This window comes from Perognathus longimembris, chromosome 2 (assembly GCF_023159225.1).
Source record: "Perognathus longimembris pacificus isolate PPM17 chromosome 2, ASM2315922v1, whole genome shotgun sequence".
In the NCBI taxonomy this organism is placed as follows: domain Eukaryota; kingdom Metazoa; phylum Chordata; class Mammalia; order Rodentia; family Heteromyidae; genus Perognathus; species Perognathus longimembris.
The window spans coordinates 17,719,900-17,735,838 of NC_063162.1; the positions used below are offsets into that span (position 1 = coordinate 17,719,900).

Consider the following 15,939-nt stretch of genomic DNA (forward strand, 5'->3'; position numbering starts at 1 on the left):
GTGCCACTTCAGGCTTTTTTCTATATATGTGGTGCTGAGGAATTGAACCCAGGGCTTCATATATATGAGGCAAGCACTTTACCTCTAGGCCATATTCCCAGCCCTCTATTTTGCTATTAAGAAACGGATTGGAGGGCCTGGATGTGGTCGCACATGACCAAAATCCTAGCTCTTTGCCATGCAGAAGTAGGGAGATCATGGCGCAAGGTTGGCCAGGACAGAATAAGAGATCTTATCTGCAAATCAACTGAAGCAAAAAGTGTCTGGAGGGGAGGGTGCCATGTAGGAGCAGAGAGGGAGGCTAAGGCCAGATGTGAAGTAAAGACACCATCTTGAAAGTGGGATATCCAATTCTAGCCCAGCACAGCGTGGCCTTGAGACTCCCAACCTAGCTGAGGTCTTCCCAGATTTCTGAGCCACAAAATCATGAGCAAAACACAGTGCTTTTATTGAGCTACTATTTTGTAGCTTGTCACAGAACAATATATAAACAGAACTGAAGTCCTTTTCTCTTTAATGTACTATAGTTATTCTGTTTCTGAGAGATGCATTTTCAGATGAAATTAACTGTAGATTTCAAACTGCATAAAAAAATGCACTCATGGTTAGCAGTCATGTTCAGAAAACACGGTGCTGCTGTATTGCCTGCTCTGACTGACAAGCAAAGAAGAAAGGAGTTAGGAAACAAAATGTGCCAGATAATACTCAGGCATGGGTCTGTGAGGTACCTTCACCCATTTTTTTTTGCCTATGAAAAACAACTGGAGGTAATCAAAGCCTGTTGTTACATATTTGATAAAAAAAAGAAGGCAAATTTCACATGAAACGGATCTCCTTTTTAACATTTGGTGCTTCTTCCTAGATGCCCCTCTCTAGGCCTTTCTTCTAGGAACTTTGCAGCTGAGCAGCAAAGGCTGTTCTCACCCCACTAATCTGCAAATCCTCTTTGAGAGAAGCCCCTGGTGGTCTCCATCATCTTTTCAGGAAAGCTTTAATAGCGAAATGCATTAGCAAGGTCTCATGCGGCCCCGGCCTCATTAATCTTCCCTGATGCACCCTGCTATATTTGCCAGTTTATTATGAGACCTTAATGTAAGTAAGGAAAATTAAAACATCCTTGTCGTGGTGGTGATATAAATGGTGCGAAGAATGAAGAATGAGGGTACGTTCCAGTCATTACTATTTAGAAAACAGTTATTATTCTAGGTCTTTCTTTTTTACTTATGTGACATTTCTGCTTGACCCTTATCCAAACTCAAAAAAAAAAGTCAAGTGTGCATCTAAAAAAGTCAACCCGAACGATGTTACCCTTGTCAAAATCCATGTTGAAGACATAGCAAGAGCTTCTCTTTTTGCTCTCTGCACCTCTCCACCTGCCTTGCTTTTATCATTTCTGATGGAAGAAGGGTGATTTCTTATCATTAAATGAGCATCGCTGCTTGTAAAGTTTTCCATGAGCAAAGAAGATGAATGTCTGTTTCTTCCAGCATCATGGCTCCCTCTGATAGCAGCTAACATTTTAAAATGATGCAACCCTTTGGCATTTATAGATCTTGGGGGATTTAAGGGAGAAGTGACTCTGGGACTGGTAATGACCATGGGAGTGGGCTCTGATTACATTTGAGTGGAAGCTATGCATGATGCTGGGATTTTGAAGGCAGCTCAAATAGTCTCCAGGTATTTAATCAGTTACCATAGTGACTGCAGTAATAAAAATGTCCCCTGAATTTATACATCATTCTTTGCCTGTGAAATACCATGCTTAGGTTTTGAAGCAAGATGATTCAATGCTAACCATTCATCCATATTCCATATTGTTCCTACGATCATACTGGTATAGTAATAGCTATTTCTCCAGAAAAAAAAATTGGGTCTGTATTTTCAGACATTAATTAGACATAGGATGTGTTCCTTAGGAAAACAATTACACTGTGATGATTCTTACTGGATTTAGAGTCAGCGTGTTTGACAGCTAGCATGTAAGATTGTATTTCTTTCCCTGTCAATATTATCAATAGGTCGGTGGGGATTTTTTGTTGCTCATTTCCTCTCTTCCTTATTCATTTTTTATGATACAGCATAACACTGGTTATAGGAAGAGTAGTGTTTGAAGCGTGAGGATAAGAAGATGAGGGCCATTGTGTAAAATACTTGGTGTGAATGAGGACTGAATATTTTTATTTGCCAATAGTTTTAGAGTTAAAAACAATTGTATAGTTTGCTAATGACTTATTTTTACCAGTCCCCATTGTCTATTACCCCATTCCTTATTGTCTCTTCTGTTTTCCATCTAGGCAACATTTTTATGAGAGCTGCAATACGGAGTTATTCTCTGTCTCTCTATTTCTGCTTCTCTTTTCTGTTCTTTTTTTCTCTCTCTCCTAGGACTCAACTATTATATTTTCAGACTACATGGTACTAAATTTACTGTTCTTTCTGAGATAATAGTTTAAGTCTTATTTTCTTACCTGTCAAATGGGCATAATAATGTCTTGTTGAAGTAATTTGTAATACAATTAAATAGAATAATACATTTTCAAGATTAAGTAGGAAGCTTTGCATGACTTCTTTAGCATATCTCCAGTGAAGAATTTGAAGCTCAAAACAAAACAAAAAAAAATTAAGCTATGAGGAATTCCCAGGGATTCAGCTGATAGCAGAATTGAAACTCAAAGCCAAACCTTTGGACCCAATCCCCATTCTATATCCTAATTGTAATTTATGCTATTGCTTGCTTTTCCCTCTTCCTGTGTAGTGAACTCCTCGCACTAAATGTATTCTCCTCCTTCTTCTGTAAGGAAAGGTGCACACCTAGGAAGATGTCGCCCATTGTCAGCTTTAGAATTCCTTCTTGGCTCTTCTGGTGGAGCACAAGTCTATGGTACATAGTGCTCAACCATGCAAGTCTGCTGGCGTGTACATGAGCAATTGTAGCACAAAAGCAGAGGATCAGCATCTCCCAGGGAGCACCGGTTTATTTATTTGTTTGTTTGTTTGTTTATTTATTTATGCCAGTCATGGGGCTTAAACCCAGGGCCTGGGCACTGTCCCTGAACTTCTTTGCTCAAGCTTAACACTCTACCACTTGGGCCACAGTGCCACTTACAGTTGTTTTTTTTTATTGTTTGTTTCTGTAGTACTGAGGAATCGAACCCAGGGATTTATGCATGCTAGCCAAGCACTCTACCACTAAGTCACACTCCCAGCCCCGAGCACTGTTTTTTTAAATGTGAGGTTCTCTAAGTCATCTCAGAGGAGAGAATCATGTTCTGTCATCCTAACAGGAATAAGCAAAGACATCCTGTAAAAGTCTCTTATCTTTCAGGGAATATGTCCATGTGTCCTCATTTCTGGTGAATATACATGGTACCTATGTTCTGTATAAGAGAGGACCTGAGAGTATTGATTGAATGTACTTTCATTATTGTTACAAGTAACAATGAATACATAGGTCTCATGACAGACTAATGAAGACATGTGTGGGACTGAAATTATATATCACATGCTCCACAAAATGTATTATTTTGTTGTAGAAGTCCAGGTATTTGGATCCAATTTCCAAAGTGCTGTGTGTGGAGGGAGTGGATTTAGAAGTAAACTCATGGAATAGACTCTTTAGGATGCCATACCAAAGTTTTACAGCAATTTCACAGAATCACTTCTCGGGCCACAAGTAGATGGTCTACTGCCCAAATCTTCCTCTTGTCTCCTCATACTGAATGGCACCATTTGGCCTTAATGAACAAAGCTGGTTCATTAGGGAAGCTTCACTGAATTCAGTCAGATGAGGTGGGATAAGTGTTTGTGATGCACCCATCTTTGCACAGACGCATTTTCTATCCATGTTCCTGATGGAAACTTTTCCTTTAGTCATCCACTTCCTCCTTCTTTCACTATATTATTTATCCTTCTGTGGATTTCTTTCTTCAGGTCATTCAGGGATCCTTGTGCAACTTTCCCTGATATTGTCCTCCAAACAGCTGCTAATTGATAAACACTTAATGCTTCCCCCCTCATCTCATCGGGGAGGATAAATGCTGTCATTGGGAATAAGCAGCTCTTCTGCCCACAGTGGTCAGCAAATTACTTCCTTGCTCTGATTGCATTTTGCTTAATTTGTTTTTAATTCTGAGGCTGGAGGTTTGCGAAGAGCCTCTTCCTCTGTTTATAGATAGAAATGTTTGCTTGAGATGATAACTGGAGAGCTCAATTGCTGCTGCTGTTGCTATTTGTCTCTGTCCTTACCATTACCATTATGAAAAATATTTATTATGCACCTGTGATATGGGCACCTGGAGCTGAATTAATACTTAAACAAAACATGAGAGCTCTTTGCAACAGTGGCACATTACCTCTTGTTGATTTCAGCCCACAAATGACAATAGAAAAATCAACAACAAAAAAGAGTAACACATACAAAATACTTTCTGCATTAAGACCAGGAAAATGATGAGAAAATGTACATGCCAAGAGGCAGCAGTGTGCTTCTCATGAACTCTAATCCATGCGAGCAGGTAAATGGTGGACTTCAACAAACAACCTTCCTAGGCAGAGCATCTGGATGAGTAAATAATAACAGATTTGTTATATGAAGAAGAAAGCCCATAAGAAGGACCTGGAACTCTTAAAAAGTTTGTCTGCCATTCTATTAGAGAATTGCATCCTGTCAGTATATTTTGAATCTGGAGCAACTCAATGAGAAAAGATGCATTTAATTTTTTTGGCTACACCAAGCAGTCGGAAGAAATACTGCCTAAAGAAGAAGGTAGTGGCACATTTGGAATCTATAAATTGTATTTCACTTTCACTTGTCATCACCTCTAGGAAAAGCAAATAAAGTTTCACTCTCCTTCCAAAGTGGATGATGAATGATTGCTTAGAGCCAGGTGGTGGGAGCCTGGGTCGCTGTTATTGACTTTCTGTGGAACACAATTCATCTGCAAATGCTAGTGTAGCCTTCCATACCCTGCAAGGCAGAAGCAAAGGGTGCTAACACTCATGAGCCAATCAGACGGGCAAATAATTACTCTTGTTCAACGTCGTCTTGGCTTGCCTTGTTTCCAAGTAGAATGGTGATTGGTTCAAGAGGACTTGGAGTCTGATGCTGCAGGCATCTTTGGGCTGCATTCAGCAGAAGGCGGGAAACAAAGGATTCACTCATTTATTAGTTCCTTTAGTCCTTCACAGGGACTATAGATCTGTATGGACCTAGCAAGGACAGGGTATGTTCAAGGCAAACAGCTCTCCTACTGTGTTTTTTGTTTTTTACAGAGAGAGCTTAGTTTAGGAATGTGTAAGTTTGGATTCGTGTCTTTTTCTAAGTTTTCATAAAGTTCTGATATTCAGATCATACTCCTGAAAGAAGGGCACCATTTATTTAAAGAACCAGACCATGGTAAAAAGTCATCCTAACTTGGAATATAGATAGATAGATTGATCTATTGATAGATATAGATAGATAGATAGATAGATAGATAGATAGATAGATAGATAGATAGATAGATAGATAGATATAGACATATAGATATACACATATATCATATATCCGTAACTTTCTACATATATATCAATAAGTATGCTGGAGAAAGTCAGTGTATTATTTTTGAAGAACAGTCATTACTTTGAATGTAAACACTCAGAATATGTTGCTCTTTCTTTAGACTTTTTTATTTTTCATTTCTGAGTTGTCATTTGTTTTTTGTTTTCCATTTTTATTTGTTTGTTTTATTAGGGGTTTTTATTGTGTGTTTTTTTTCTGGTAATTTTTTTTGTGTTTTGTGTGTTTGTTTTCTTGTATTTTTTCTTTGATTCTCTTTTCACATTTTCTTTCTTTAAAATTACTTTCCTTTGACTAACACCTTTACTCTTTTCTGCTGACTCTCCATTGTCTATCATTTTAACCTCGTTCTTTCTACTGATTCTACTCTTCTCTAAGTTTATACTTCACTAAAATTAAGCCCAAATCATCACAGCCCCTCCCCATTCATTTTACTCTATTCTCTTCACTACCCCTAACTTATCTTCCTAAATTTACTTCCAGGACATCCAGACTCCACTGACCCCTGGTTATCGGATGGAAGGTAGTTCAATCTGAGTGAATCAAAGGGGCTCATAGAGAAATCCCACCAGTCCAAAAAGAACTTCCAAAAGGAAGCAGAGCAGTCAATCAGAGACCTAGAAGAGAACCCTCAAAATGCTCTACAAACTCTACTGATAAAAATGTTAAATGAAAAGTTTGAATCAATACATCAATCTGTCCATAAAGTAATAGACAATTTCATGGCCTTCACAAATAGAAAGATAAATGAACTTCAAGAGTCCAATGAAAAGATTTGAGAGACAGCACTCAGAACCAAATTAATGAAGTAATGAAGTCCATGCAGGACCTAAGAGAAAATTATAGCAAAGACATAGAAACCATCAAGAAAGACCAGTCAGAAGGAAGAGAGATTCGAAATCAAGTAGCTAGCCTACATTCCAGACTAGATGAAACAGAGGACTGAATCTCAGGAACTGAAGATTCCCTAGAATCTATGGAGAAAGATCAAAAAACAATACAAAACCAATCCAATTGGCAAAACAGATCACTCCAGAAGCTCCAAGATACAATTAGGAAGCCCAATTTAAGGCTAATAGGTATTGAGGAAAACCTTTTAAAATTATTCTTTCTTTTTTTTTTTTCCTGTCTTGGGGCTTGAACTCTGTATCTGTGTGCTGAGATTTTTGCTCAAGGCATGTTCTACCACTTGAGCTATAGTGCCGCCGCTGCTTGTTGTTGCTGCTGCTGCTGTTGTTGTTGTTGTTGTTCCTCCTCCTCCTCCTCCTCCTCCTCCTCCTCCTCCCCCTCCCCCTCCCCCTCCCCCTCCCCCTCCCCCTCCCCCTCCCCCTCCCCCTCCTTCTCCTCCTCCTCCTCCTCCTCTTCGAGTAGTTTATTGATAAGTGTCTCACATACTTTCCTGCCCAGGCTGACTTCAAACCATGTGCTCAGATCTCAGCCTTCTGAGTAGCTAGGATTACAGGCATGAGCCACTGGTGGCCAGTGAAAAACACCCTGTTGAAGATAGAATTTATATAATTTATTTTTCTATAAACTACCTATGTGTAAACAGGATTATACTTTTTTCTCATATGGTTCAAATCCTTCTTATTTAATTATATTAAATTACTTATCAATTTGTCAATTTATCAATTTATTTACTTTTTTTTTTTTTTGTCAATTCTGGGCCTTGAACTCTAGGCCTGGGCACTGTCTGTGAGCTTTTGTGCTCAAGGATAGCATTCTACAATTTGAGCCACTTCTGGATTTTTGTGGTAAACTGGAGCTCAGACTCTCACAATCTTTCTTGCCTGGGATGGCTTCAGAGTGAGATTGTTCTCAATTCTCAGTTGCAGCTAGCTGTGATTTTTAGAGTTTATAAAATACCAAGACAAACCTCATGTCCTTTAAGGTAAAGTCATGCAGGAATTTGAAGAATGAAAAGAAAAATTTTACTTTTTCAATTAACAATTCATTATGCACTACAGTACCATCATTGGACTAATTAATTTAAAGGTAATGATTACATAATTTGGATATATTATCCATGACTTTGTATTTCAGTGTGTATGCTCTTGATTATATACTTACCATTCAGATAAAAACGATATATACCAAGATACTGAAAAAGATTCAGAAACAAAAAAAAAACCTTAATCCATAATACATACATAATACTGATTATTCATATGTTGTAAAATATTTGCATTATTCCATCACCAATACCAGTATAATCTAGATGGAAAATAGCTCAGGTAATCTTAAGACTTTATAGTATGCATATATAAATTAAGTATATGATATATTAAACATCAGTTTGACTTAAAGGCATTTTGTAGGCCTATTTTTAATTTATTTTATTTTTGTCAGGTAGTCTATCAGGAAAAGTAGATTGTGAGATGAGAAGGGAAGAAAACATAGTCTGGTTTGCTGGGACATAAGGAATTGGAATAAAAAAAAATTGCCATCCTGAGACAATACATGTTCTACAAAATAGAACCTCTTCGTATTATCATGGGAATGAGTTCTTGGCAGTGAAAAGAAGGTTGTTACATCTCATTGTTAATTGCAACACGATCATTTGATGGCTTATTTGTTATTGGAAAAATGACAGCTTTTTATGTACCAATAAATATGAAATCACCTGGAAATAGTTCTGTGAATTGAAGAGCTGTGAATTGCTTAAAGCATACAACATATTTAATGACTCCATGTGAGTTTGTATATAACAGATTTCCTGATGGCTTTTTGTCTGTCATCCAATGAGGGAAACTGTTTGATGGATGTATGTCAGACAAACCTATCACTGTCAGGATTTATGGTCGATGGACAGTGACTTTGCTAGAACACGCTATGGGAGGCAATTAGTCTCCAGTGTTATGTGTGCATCCTGTCTTCTTCAAATTACAGCTGACAGCCAATAACATTAGTCCACTACATTCCTTTTGTCTTCTTCAAGAAAAGAGGAATGCACCTTAAATTCATCCGAGCAAATACAGAGTTTAGGCAGTGTCTGGTACTTAATCCTTATGCAATTTTCAATGACTGGACACCTCTATCAAAGGCAATACCAGCCATCCTGAAGTTTCAGTGTGATTGCTTTCAACTAATAGAGCATTAGGAATGCTCTGAATGTTTGCCATTCATTCTGTAGTTTCTTTGTCTTTCCTGGTCTGTCTCTGTCTCTCTATCTCTCGGTCTCTATGTCTCTCTGTTCCTCTCCATCTCTCGCTTGGAATTATTGCATCCTGTTCTGTTAATTTTTAAATTCTATGTCATGATTTTTCTACATTGTGGGCACATATTAAATACAACAGTACAACCTTCATGCTTCTCAGAACAAACTCAGATAGGTTGATAGAAAAAAAAAATGTCAATGGATGAATTAAAGTCTCCTGTCTGGAGATATTCAATGCACATTCTGAGTGGGGGACAGGAGACTTGCGGAGGTTGGAGAATGAGGTACTTCAGCACACATTCCTAGACACCTGGGATAAGGGAGTAAGGAGTAGTTTTTTCATTAGCTCTGCCTTCACAGTCTTACTAAAGATTATTCCTAACACCATGGCCAAGGTTAGGCCTTGCAAGCATGTGAAACTGTGGAGTTTACATGTTCATAGATCATGTAGAAGGCATCCTACTACACTTTCCACAGACCCTTACATTCATACTTATGCAAACTGGTCTGTGCATATTTCTAAGACCAGATGATTACTGTGAAAACTATTTCCATTCATTCAGTTTGGGGGCAGGTTTTATTATGTGTGTAATACATGCTAAGCCTTAGCTTAGTTGGGAATATGCTTCACACACACACACACACACACACACACACACACACACACACACACATACACATTACACATATACCGATCACCTTGGAGTGTAAGTTCTTGTATAGTGCATACAGATGAGAAGCAAAGTAAGTTTTGTAAGGACTAATAAAGGCCGAGGGATAAAATAATCAGCTCCCCATTGATACATGAAGATTTCAGGAGTTCAGACTTTGAGGGCTAGTAAAATTAGAGCAAAGTCAGGTGGGATATTGCTGATGAATTAGGGAGGTGACAAACAAACTGATAAACTCCTGCCTTTCTGTATGCCTATGGTTTCCATTCCAACAAGTGGCAACTAGTCTTGGTTTTCCTTGCCTATCTCCAAAGGTAGAGTGTAGATGAGCCACAGTATGAAGACGCATTGGGGATAAAGGAAATGTTCCAGGTTAAAGAAATAACTACAAACCCCACAAAAGTAATCCTTATAAAAGTTGTCCTGTAGAACTGAAGATCCCTCACTTACAGAGTCTCATGACCCCTTGGCTTCTTAGTGAAAATGTTTTTCTGACATTGGTCCAAGGTAGAATAAGCATGACAAAATAAGTTACAGCCTTTGTCCAGATGATCATTCTGTGACTGCCCCTTGCTCTGCTGTGATTCGTTTTTGAGTTTTGTAAATTCAGAAGCCTAACCTTGTGTTGTTTTTTTCTTTCACAACAATTTTCTTTTATGCAGATTATGTTACTCACAGACCCTGAGATTGAGAGCAGTTTAATGATCAGCTCAGATGAAGGGGCAACCTACCAGAAGTACCGGCTGAACTTTTACATCCAGAGCCTACTCTTCCACCCAAAGCAAGAAGACTGGATTTTGGCGTACAGCCAAGACCAAAAGGTGAGCCTACTTCCCTGGTTTCAGACAAAGGTTCTCAGTCCTCTAGGGAATAGAGAATTGATCACTCAACTCTGCAAACCCTCTGGGTGATAATTTCTCTTTGGTGTGGTATAATGAACTCTATGCTGGTTGAGATATGGGGTAGCAGAGGTAATCCGAGGTTGTTTGCTTCAAATAGAACATCTGAAACAGTGTACATTATAAAAGCTAGGTACCATGCTGTATCAATCAACTTTCCATCAAATATGCACAGTAAAGAGACAAGGGTTTTGTGGGGAAGTGGGTTCATAGTCTTAGGGGTCTCAGTTGATGATTGAGTAGCCCATGTCTTGGGTCTCTTTCAGGAGGAAGCAAAGGCAAGAGAGAAGATTGGCCAGGCTCTCATAATATACTTCAGAGACTTGCTCCAAGTGGCCTTCCTTTATGTCCCAGTGCACAGAGTCCCACAATACCTGTACCACTGCTGTCTTGAGGACAGAATTTTAATATGCAGACCTTTGGGTGGCATTCAGCATCTAAGCTGAAGCCTGGGGCTGTTAGGAGCTACTGGTCACCATAAATCCTTGGACAGTTTAATGGACTTGGGTAGATGATCACTTTCTTAATGAAAATGAACTTTACTTAGCCAGGTGTTGGCGACTCATGCCTATAATTTTAATACTCAGTAGGCTGAGACCTAAGGATCGCCAGCCCAAGCAGATAAGTTAATGAGATGCCTGTCTTCAATAAACTACTCAGAAAAAACTGAAAGTTGCACTGTGGTTCACGTGGTAGAACACTAGCCTTGAGCAAAAGAAGCTTAGGGACAGTGTCCAGGCCCTGTGCTGAGTTTAAGCCCCCAAACTGGCACATACACAAATATACACACATGCAAGCATCTGTGCTAGTACTGAGGTTTGAATTTAGGACCTGGTGCTGTCCCTCAGCTTTTCTGCCCAAGGCTAGTACTTAACCATTGAAGTATACTTTCACTTCTAGATTTTTAGTTGTTAAACGAGGACAAAAGTCTCATAGATTTTGTTGCATGGGCTGGCTTTGAACTTGATTTTCAAACCGCAGTCCTCTGAATAGCTAAGATTATAGGTAGGAGCCATGGATGCCAAACTTATAACCCTTGTCTTTAAGGGACTTATTTTCTCAAGTAGAGTATATGTCTAGCAATGGCAAATTAAACAAAAATTAAATTAAAAAGAAAGAAAATATAGAGAGGTAATTGTAAGAGAAACTCTAAGCCTGAAAGTAAAATAAAAAGCAGGTGAAGTAGGAGAAATCCACTATTCAGTTAAGTCATTCTGAATATAGCAGATTCATGTCTTACAAAATAGACATATTTAAAGATGCAGTGGACTTCCTTGAGTTAGGGAGTACTAGGGTTTTGTTTGTCTGGGGCTAGCATCAAGTTATTGGGTTCTCCCTGAAGGCAGAGGAATGGTCTAAACAATTTCACAAGGTCTCTACTGACACCAACATTTTGGTGGAAGCAAATTAACATCGTAGAATTGGAGTTTTATTCACGTTGCCCCTGCTGCCACATAAAATGCACATTAAACCTAAAAATAGAAAAGATTTACAAATTAGTAGCGTTTTTCTTTTTCCTCTTGAGCAGCCTGCCTATCCTTTTTAGTGGAATGTACAATTTTGTTCCTGGACTCAAGCCACTGTACCTTGTGGTCCAGGATGGTGTAGTTAACAGAGGCAAAGTCTGTACTGGGTCCTTTAATCTGCTGGGTTATTGTATTCTATTCAACAGTTAATTTTTTTCCCTTGATGGCAGTGGCACAGTGAAAGGCCAGATTTCCCTGGCAAAATGAAAACTGTGCACCTTTGTAGTTATATTGGAAGAGAAGGCCAGAAATGTAAGTCTTTATGTCCTGGCACTTCTTACAGTACTTCCTTTCATCAGTGAGCCAGAATAATTAGGATGTCCAAACTGGGGTCTCTACCTAGCTATTTATCATGGGCAATATTGGGTATGAGATTCCTTTGCCTTGAAATGTGTTTCTGTGAATAATTATAAATGCAGGTGCATGTCTGATGGGATGAAAAATATTCGACTCTATGTCTGTTTTAGGAATAGCATTTTAATAAAATTACTCTGACAAGGAACTTTCAATTCATATGAAGTTAAAGGGTTAATCCACAGGATTTTACTGCAGTCTGAGAGAGATCAAAAGAGCAGTATCCTTATTGATACGTAATAGATGTATTGTCAAAATGGCTGGATCAATGATAGGAAATTGGTAGTCCAAACTTCTACTGATAGAGATCCAGTGGTCTATTAACTCTGGAGGTCACAGGAAATGTTTCCCTCAGACTCTAGTAAGCATGCCATATTTGTTTTGGAAGAGGGGTAAATGTTCTTCAAGAAATAAATATCACAAATAAGTATACAAAGTTTGGGAAACAACATTTTTTCCCAATTTGTCTAAAATAGAAATTCTATAAGCTAATTATAATACATATTTTGTAACCTAATTGCAATGTTTGGCCCAATTGTTAAGAAAAGATCATTTTTGTTTCTCTATTTAAGAACCTTTGGCAACTTTGGTTAGAAGATGTTATATGCATTTGTAGCATTGATTACAAGGGTTCAAGAGTGGTGACCTAAGAATGAGTGATGTTAATGTAAAGTCAACAGCAAGCAGTTCCACTATCACATGAGAAAATCTGAACTGAAATCTTTGGTGGTAGAGACTCAGTGAATCCTGTAATCCTGTCATTTTACACCTGAGAGAAGTCTCATCTGTCTTTGTTTTATATAATAGAAAAGATCTCAAAATCCGAGCTAATAAATACATTTTCTCAAAGAGAAAATACCACTTACTATCACATGTGGATGTTGTAGGAATGCAATGCATCTTTCTATGAAATTTGGTAGAGCTCTTATTTTTATGTAAAACACGTAGGCAGAGGCCAATTTGACCTGTTCTTCCAGAAGAGAATAAAATAGAAAGCATTCTGGGAGTTGGGTGTGTCTCAAGGTTTGCATTGCAGAATGAAGAAGGGGGCCATCAGCTGGAGAGGAGTGGGCTGCAGCCTCTGGATGAATCATTGTATTGGCTGGAATAAATTTGCGAGGGGTCTTTTATCACTAATAAATAGAAATTAGAGCTGACCATCACTTATAGTCCATGGGGCTTTTAGAATTCAAGCTTTGCAGCTGTAGGCACCAAGAAGGGCCATGTGTTAATGGCTGGCTAGCCACTGTATTTGCCTGCGAAGTGGGAGCATTTTTTCTTCCAAGGAAGTATTGCTTATTGGTTTTTCTGTGACAACTGCTAATTCCAGTTCTTCAAAGCTCCCAGCTAAGCTCATAGTTCCAGAGTCAACATTTAGACTCCTAGATGGTTTTGCACATCAAATAGTCCAAAAAAAAATCCTCAGGAAGGCATGTTTCTTAGAAAACACCTTGAAAAGGTGGCAAATCCTCAGTAACTTAACAAAAAATAGTGTTCCTCTCCTCTTTGCTTATTGGTGTTTGTGTTGTTGTTTTTTTTTAATGTCCTTTGAAGCAATAGCCATATCCCCTCCCCTCATTTCCTGGACTTTGCTTTTTCTCTGCTTCAGTGAATGAGACTTTTAAGGCTTTTAAGGACAGAACTTGGCTCTCTTGTCTGAAGAGAGCCCATATGGGATGCGGTGGTCAGCTTTGACAATGTCAACTGGAATGCATGAACACCCAGTGGGGGGAAAAAAAAATTTGGTGAACAGATTGTCCTTTCTAGTCCAACGTATTTTACTGGCTACTGGTTTCATGGGAGGCTAGATTTTCATTAGAAAAAACAGAGTAATTCTTAACCAATGAGTAATTCGTATGGCCGACTGTCTTCATACTTGACAAAATCAAGATACTCTGATGTTTTCGATTTTTTAATGCTATCTATATCTAGGAGATTATACCAATCAGATTTCCCCAGAGACTGAGCAAGAACTTCTGGAATTAGGGAGACTGAGAAGTCCTAAGATCTGGCATCTGCAAGCTAGAAAATGAAGAAAGCCTGTAGGGTAATTCTGTCCAAGTCTAAATCCCTGAGAATTAGGGATGAGAGGCAATGTTGGAGCCAATGTCTGCTTCACAGTAAAAGGCTTGAAAGCCAGGGGTGTTGATGCCAAAGGGAGGGGATAGATGTCTCCATTCAAAGCTCAAAAAGACCAGAACAGCCAGGTGTAGTAAGAAATTCTAGGCTATTAGTACATAGTGAAGTGAAAGAGAAAGGGAAAACCAGAGAGAGAGAGAGAGAGAGAGAGAGAGAGAGAGAGAGAGAGAGAGAGAGAGAGAGAGAGAGAGAGAGAGAGAGAGAGACAGAGAGAGAGAGACAGAGAGACAGAGAGACAGAGAGAGACAGAGAGAGACAGGGAGAGAGATTGATTCACAATGTACTTCAAATGATTGCATGATGTCTGCTATATTGCGTGCATGGGGAGGCAAGTTAGATCATGTTTACCTTCTGATTCAAATGCTCATGTGTTCTGGGAATAACTTTTTTTTTTTTTTTTTTTTTTTTTTTTTTGCCAGTCCTGGTGGGCATTGGACTCAGGGCCTGAGCACTGTCCCTGGCTTCTTTTTGCTCAAGGCTAGTACTCTGCCACTTGAGCCACAGCACCACTTCCGGCTGTTTTCTATATATGTGGTGCTGGGGAATTTTTTTTTTTTTTTTTGGCCAGTCCTGGGGCTTGGACTCAGGGATTGAGCACTGTCCCTGGCTTCTTTTTGCTCAAGGCTAGTACTCTGCCACTTGAGCCACAGCACCACTTCTGGCCATTTTCTGTATATGTGGGGCTGGGGAATCGAACCCAGGGCCTCATGTATATGAAACAGGCACTCTTGCCACTAGGCCATATCCCCAGCCCGGTGCTGGGGAATTGAACCCAGGACTTCATGTATACGAGGCAAGCACTCTTGCCACTAGGTCATATGCTCAGCCCCCTGGAAATATCTGTATAAGGCTATACAAAGATAATATTTACCAGATATCCAGGCATTCCTCATCCTAGTCAAAATGACACATAAAATTAAGTTAGTTTCCCTCTTGAATGAGCATGTGCCTATTCATCCACCCTAAGAATGACCGAAAAATATGGGCTTATAGATTGTTCTTTCCTCTGAGATTGACACGGGAGTAATCTGAGTACTCTGAAAACCCTGGCACAGTACTTAACTTAGAGTAGAAATAGGAGTAAATTCCTTAGCCTCCTTGAGGCATATTGTCGTAGAAGATATAGCTTTGGAAGGCCTTGGATTTCCAGAAAAGTAAAACTTGGAGATATTAATGAAACACCATAGAAAATAGGCAGAGGGATAATTAAGGTTAATGTCGATATAAAGCTTGGTACTTTAGACTTCCTACAACAGTAAATCATTACAGACAATATGAAGAATTCTGAGTTTTTATTATAGAACTAGGAGAAATTTGCTCTCTTTTATTTTTTATTTGTGAGATTTAAGCACTAGAGAAGCAAAAGAATATTTCCTTCCTTCCTTCTTTCCTTCCTTCCTTCCTTCCTTCCTTCCTTCCTTCCTTCCTTCCTTCCTTCCTTCCTTCCTTCCTTTCTTCTCTTTCTTTTTTTTGTGTGCTAATATTGAGGCTTTGAATTCAGAGCCTGGTCATTGCCCCTTAGCATTTTTGCTCAAGGTTCATACTCCACCACTTAAACCACAGCTCTACTTCCTTGCTTGTTTGCTTCCTTGCTTATCGGTGATTTGAGATAATAGACTTTACAGCTGGCATTGAA

General features: G+C 38.9%; 1 protein-coding gene across 5 annotated transcripts in view; it reads left to right on the forward strand.

Moving 5' to 3' along the window:
* The window catches only part of Sorcs1 (sortilin related VPS10 domain containing receptor 1), a 497,305-nt gene that overhangs the window by 315,545 nt on the left and 165,821 nt on the right, over positions 1–15,939 (forward strand). For all 5 annotated transcript variants that reach the window (XM_048338294.1, XM_048338297.1, XM_048338296.1 and 2 more), the window contains exon 4: positions 10,048–10,206. In XM_048338294.1, the coding sequence (XP_048194251.1) occupies positions 10,048–10,206 (159 nt within the window). The remainder of the gene's footprint in view (positions 1–10,047; positions 10,207–15,939) is intronic.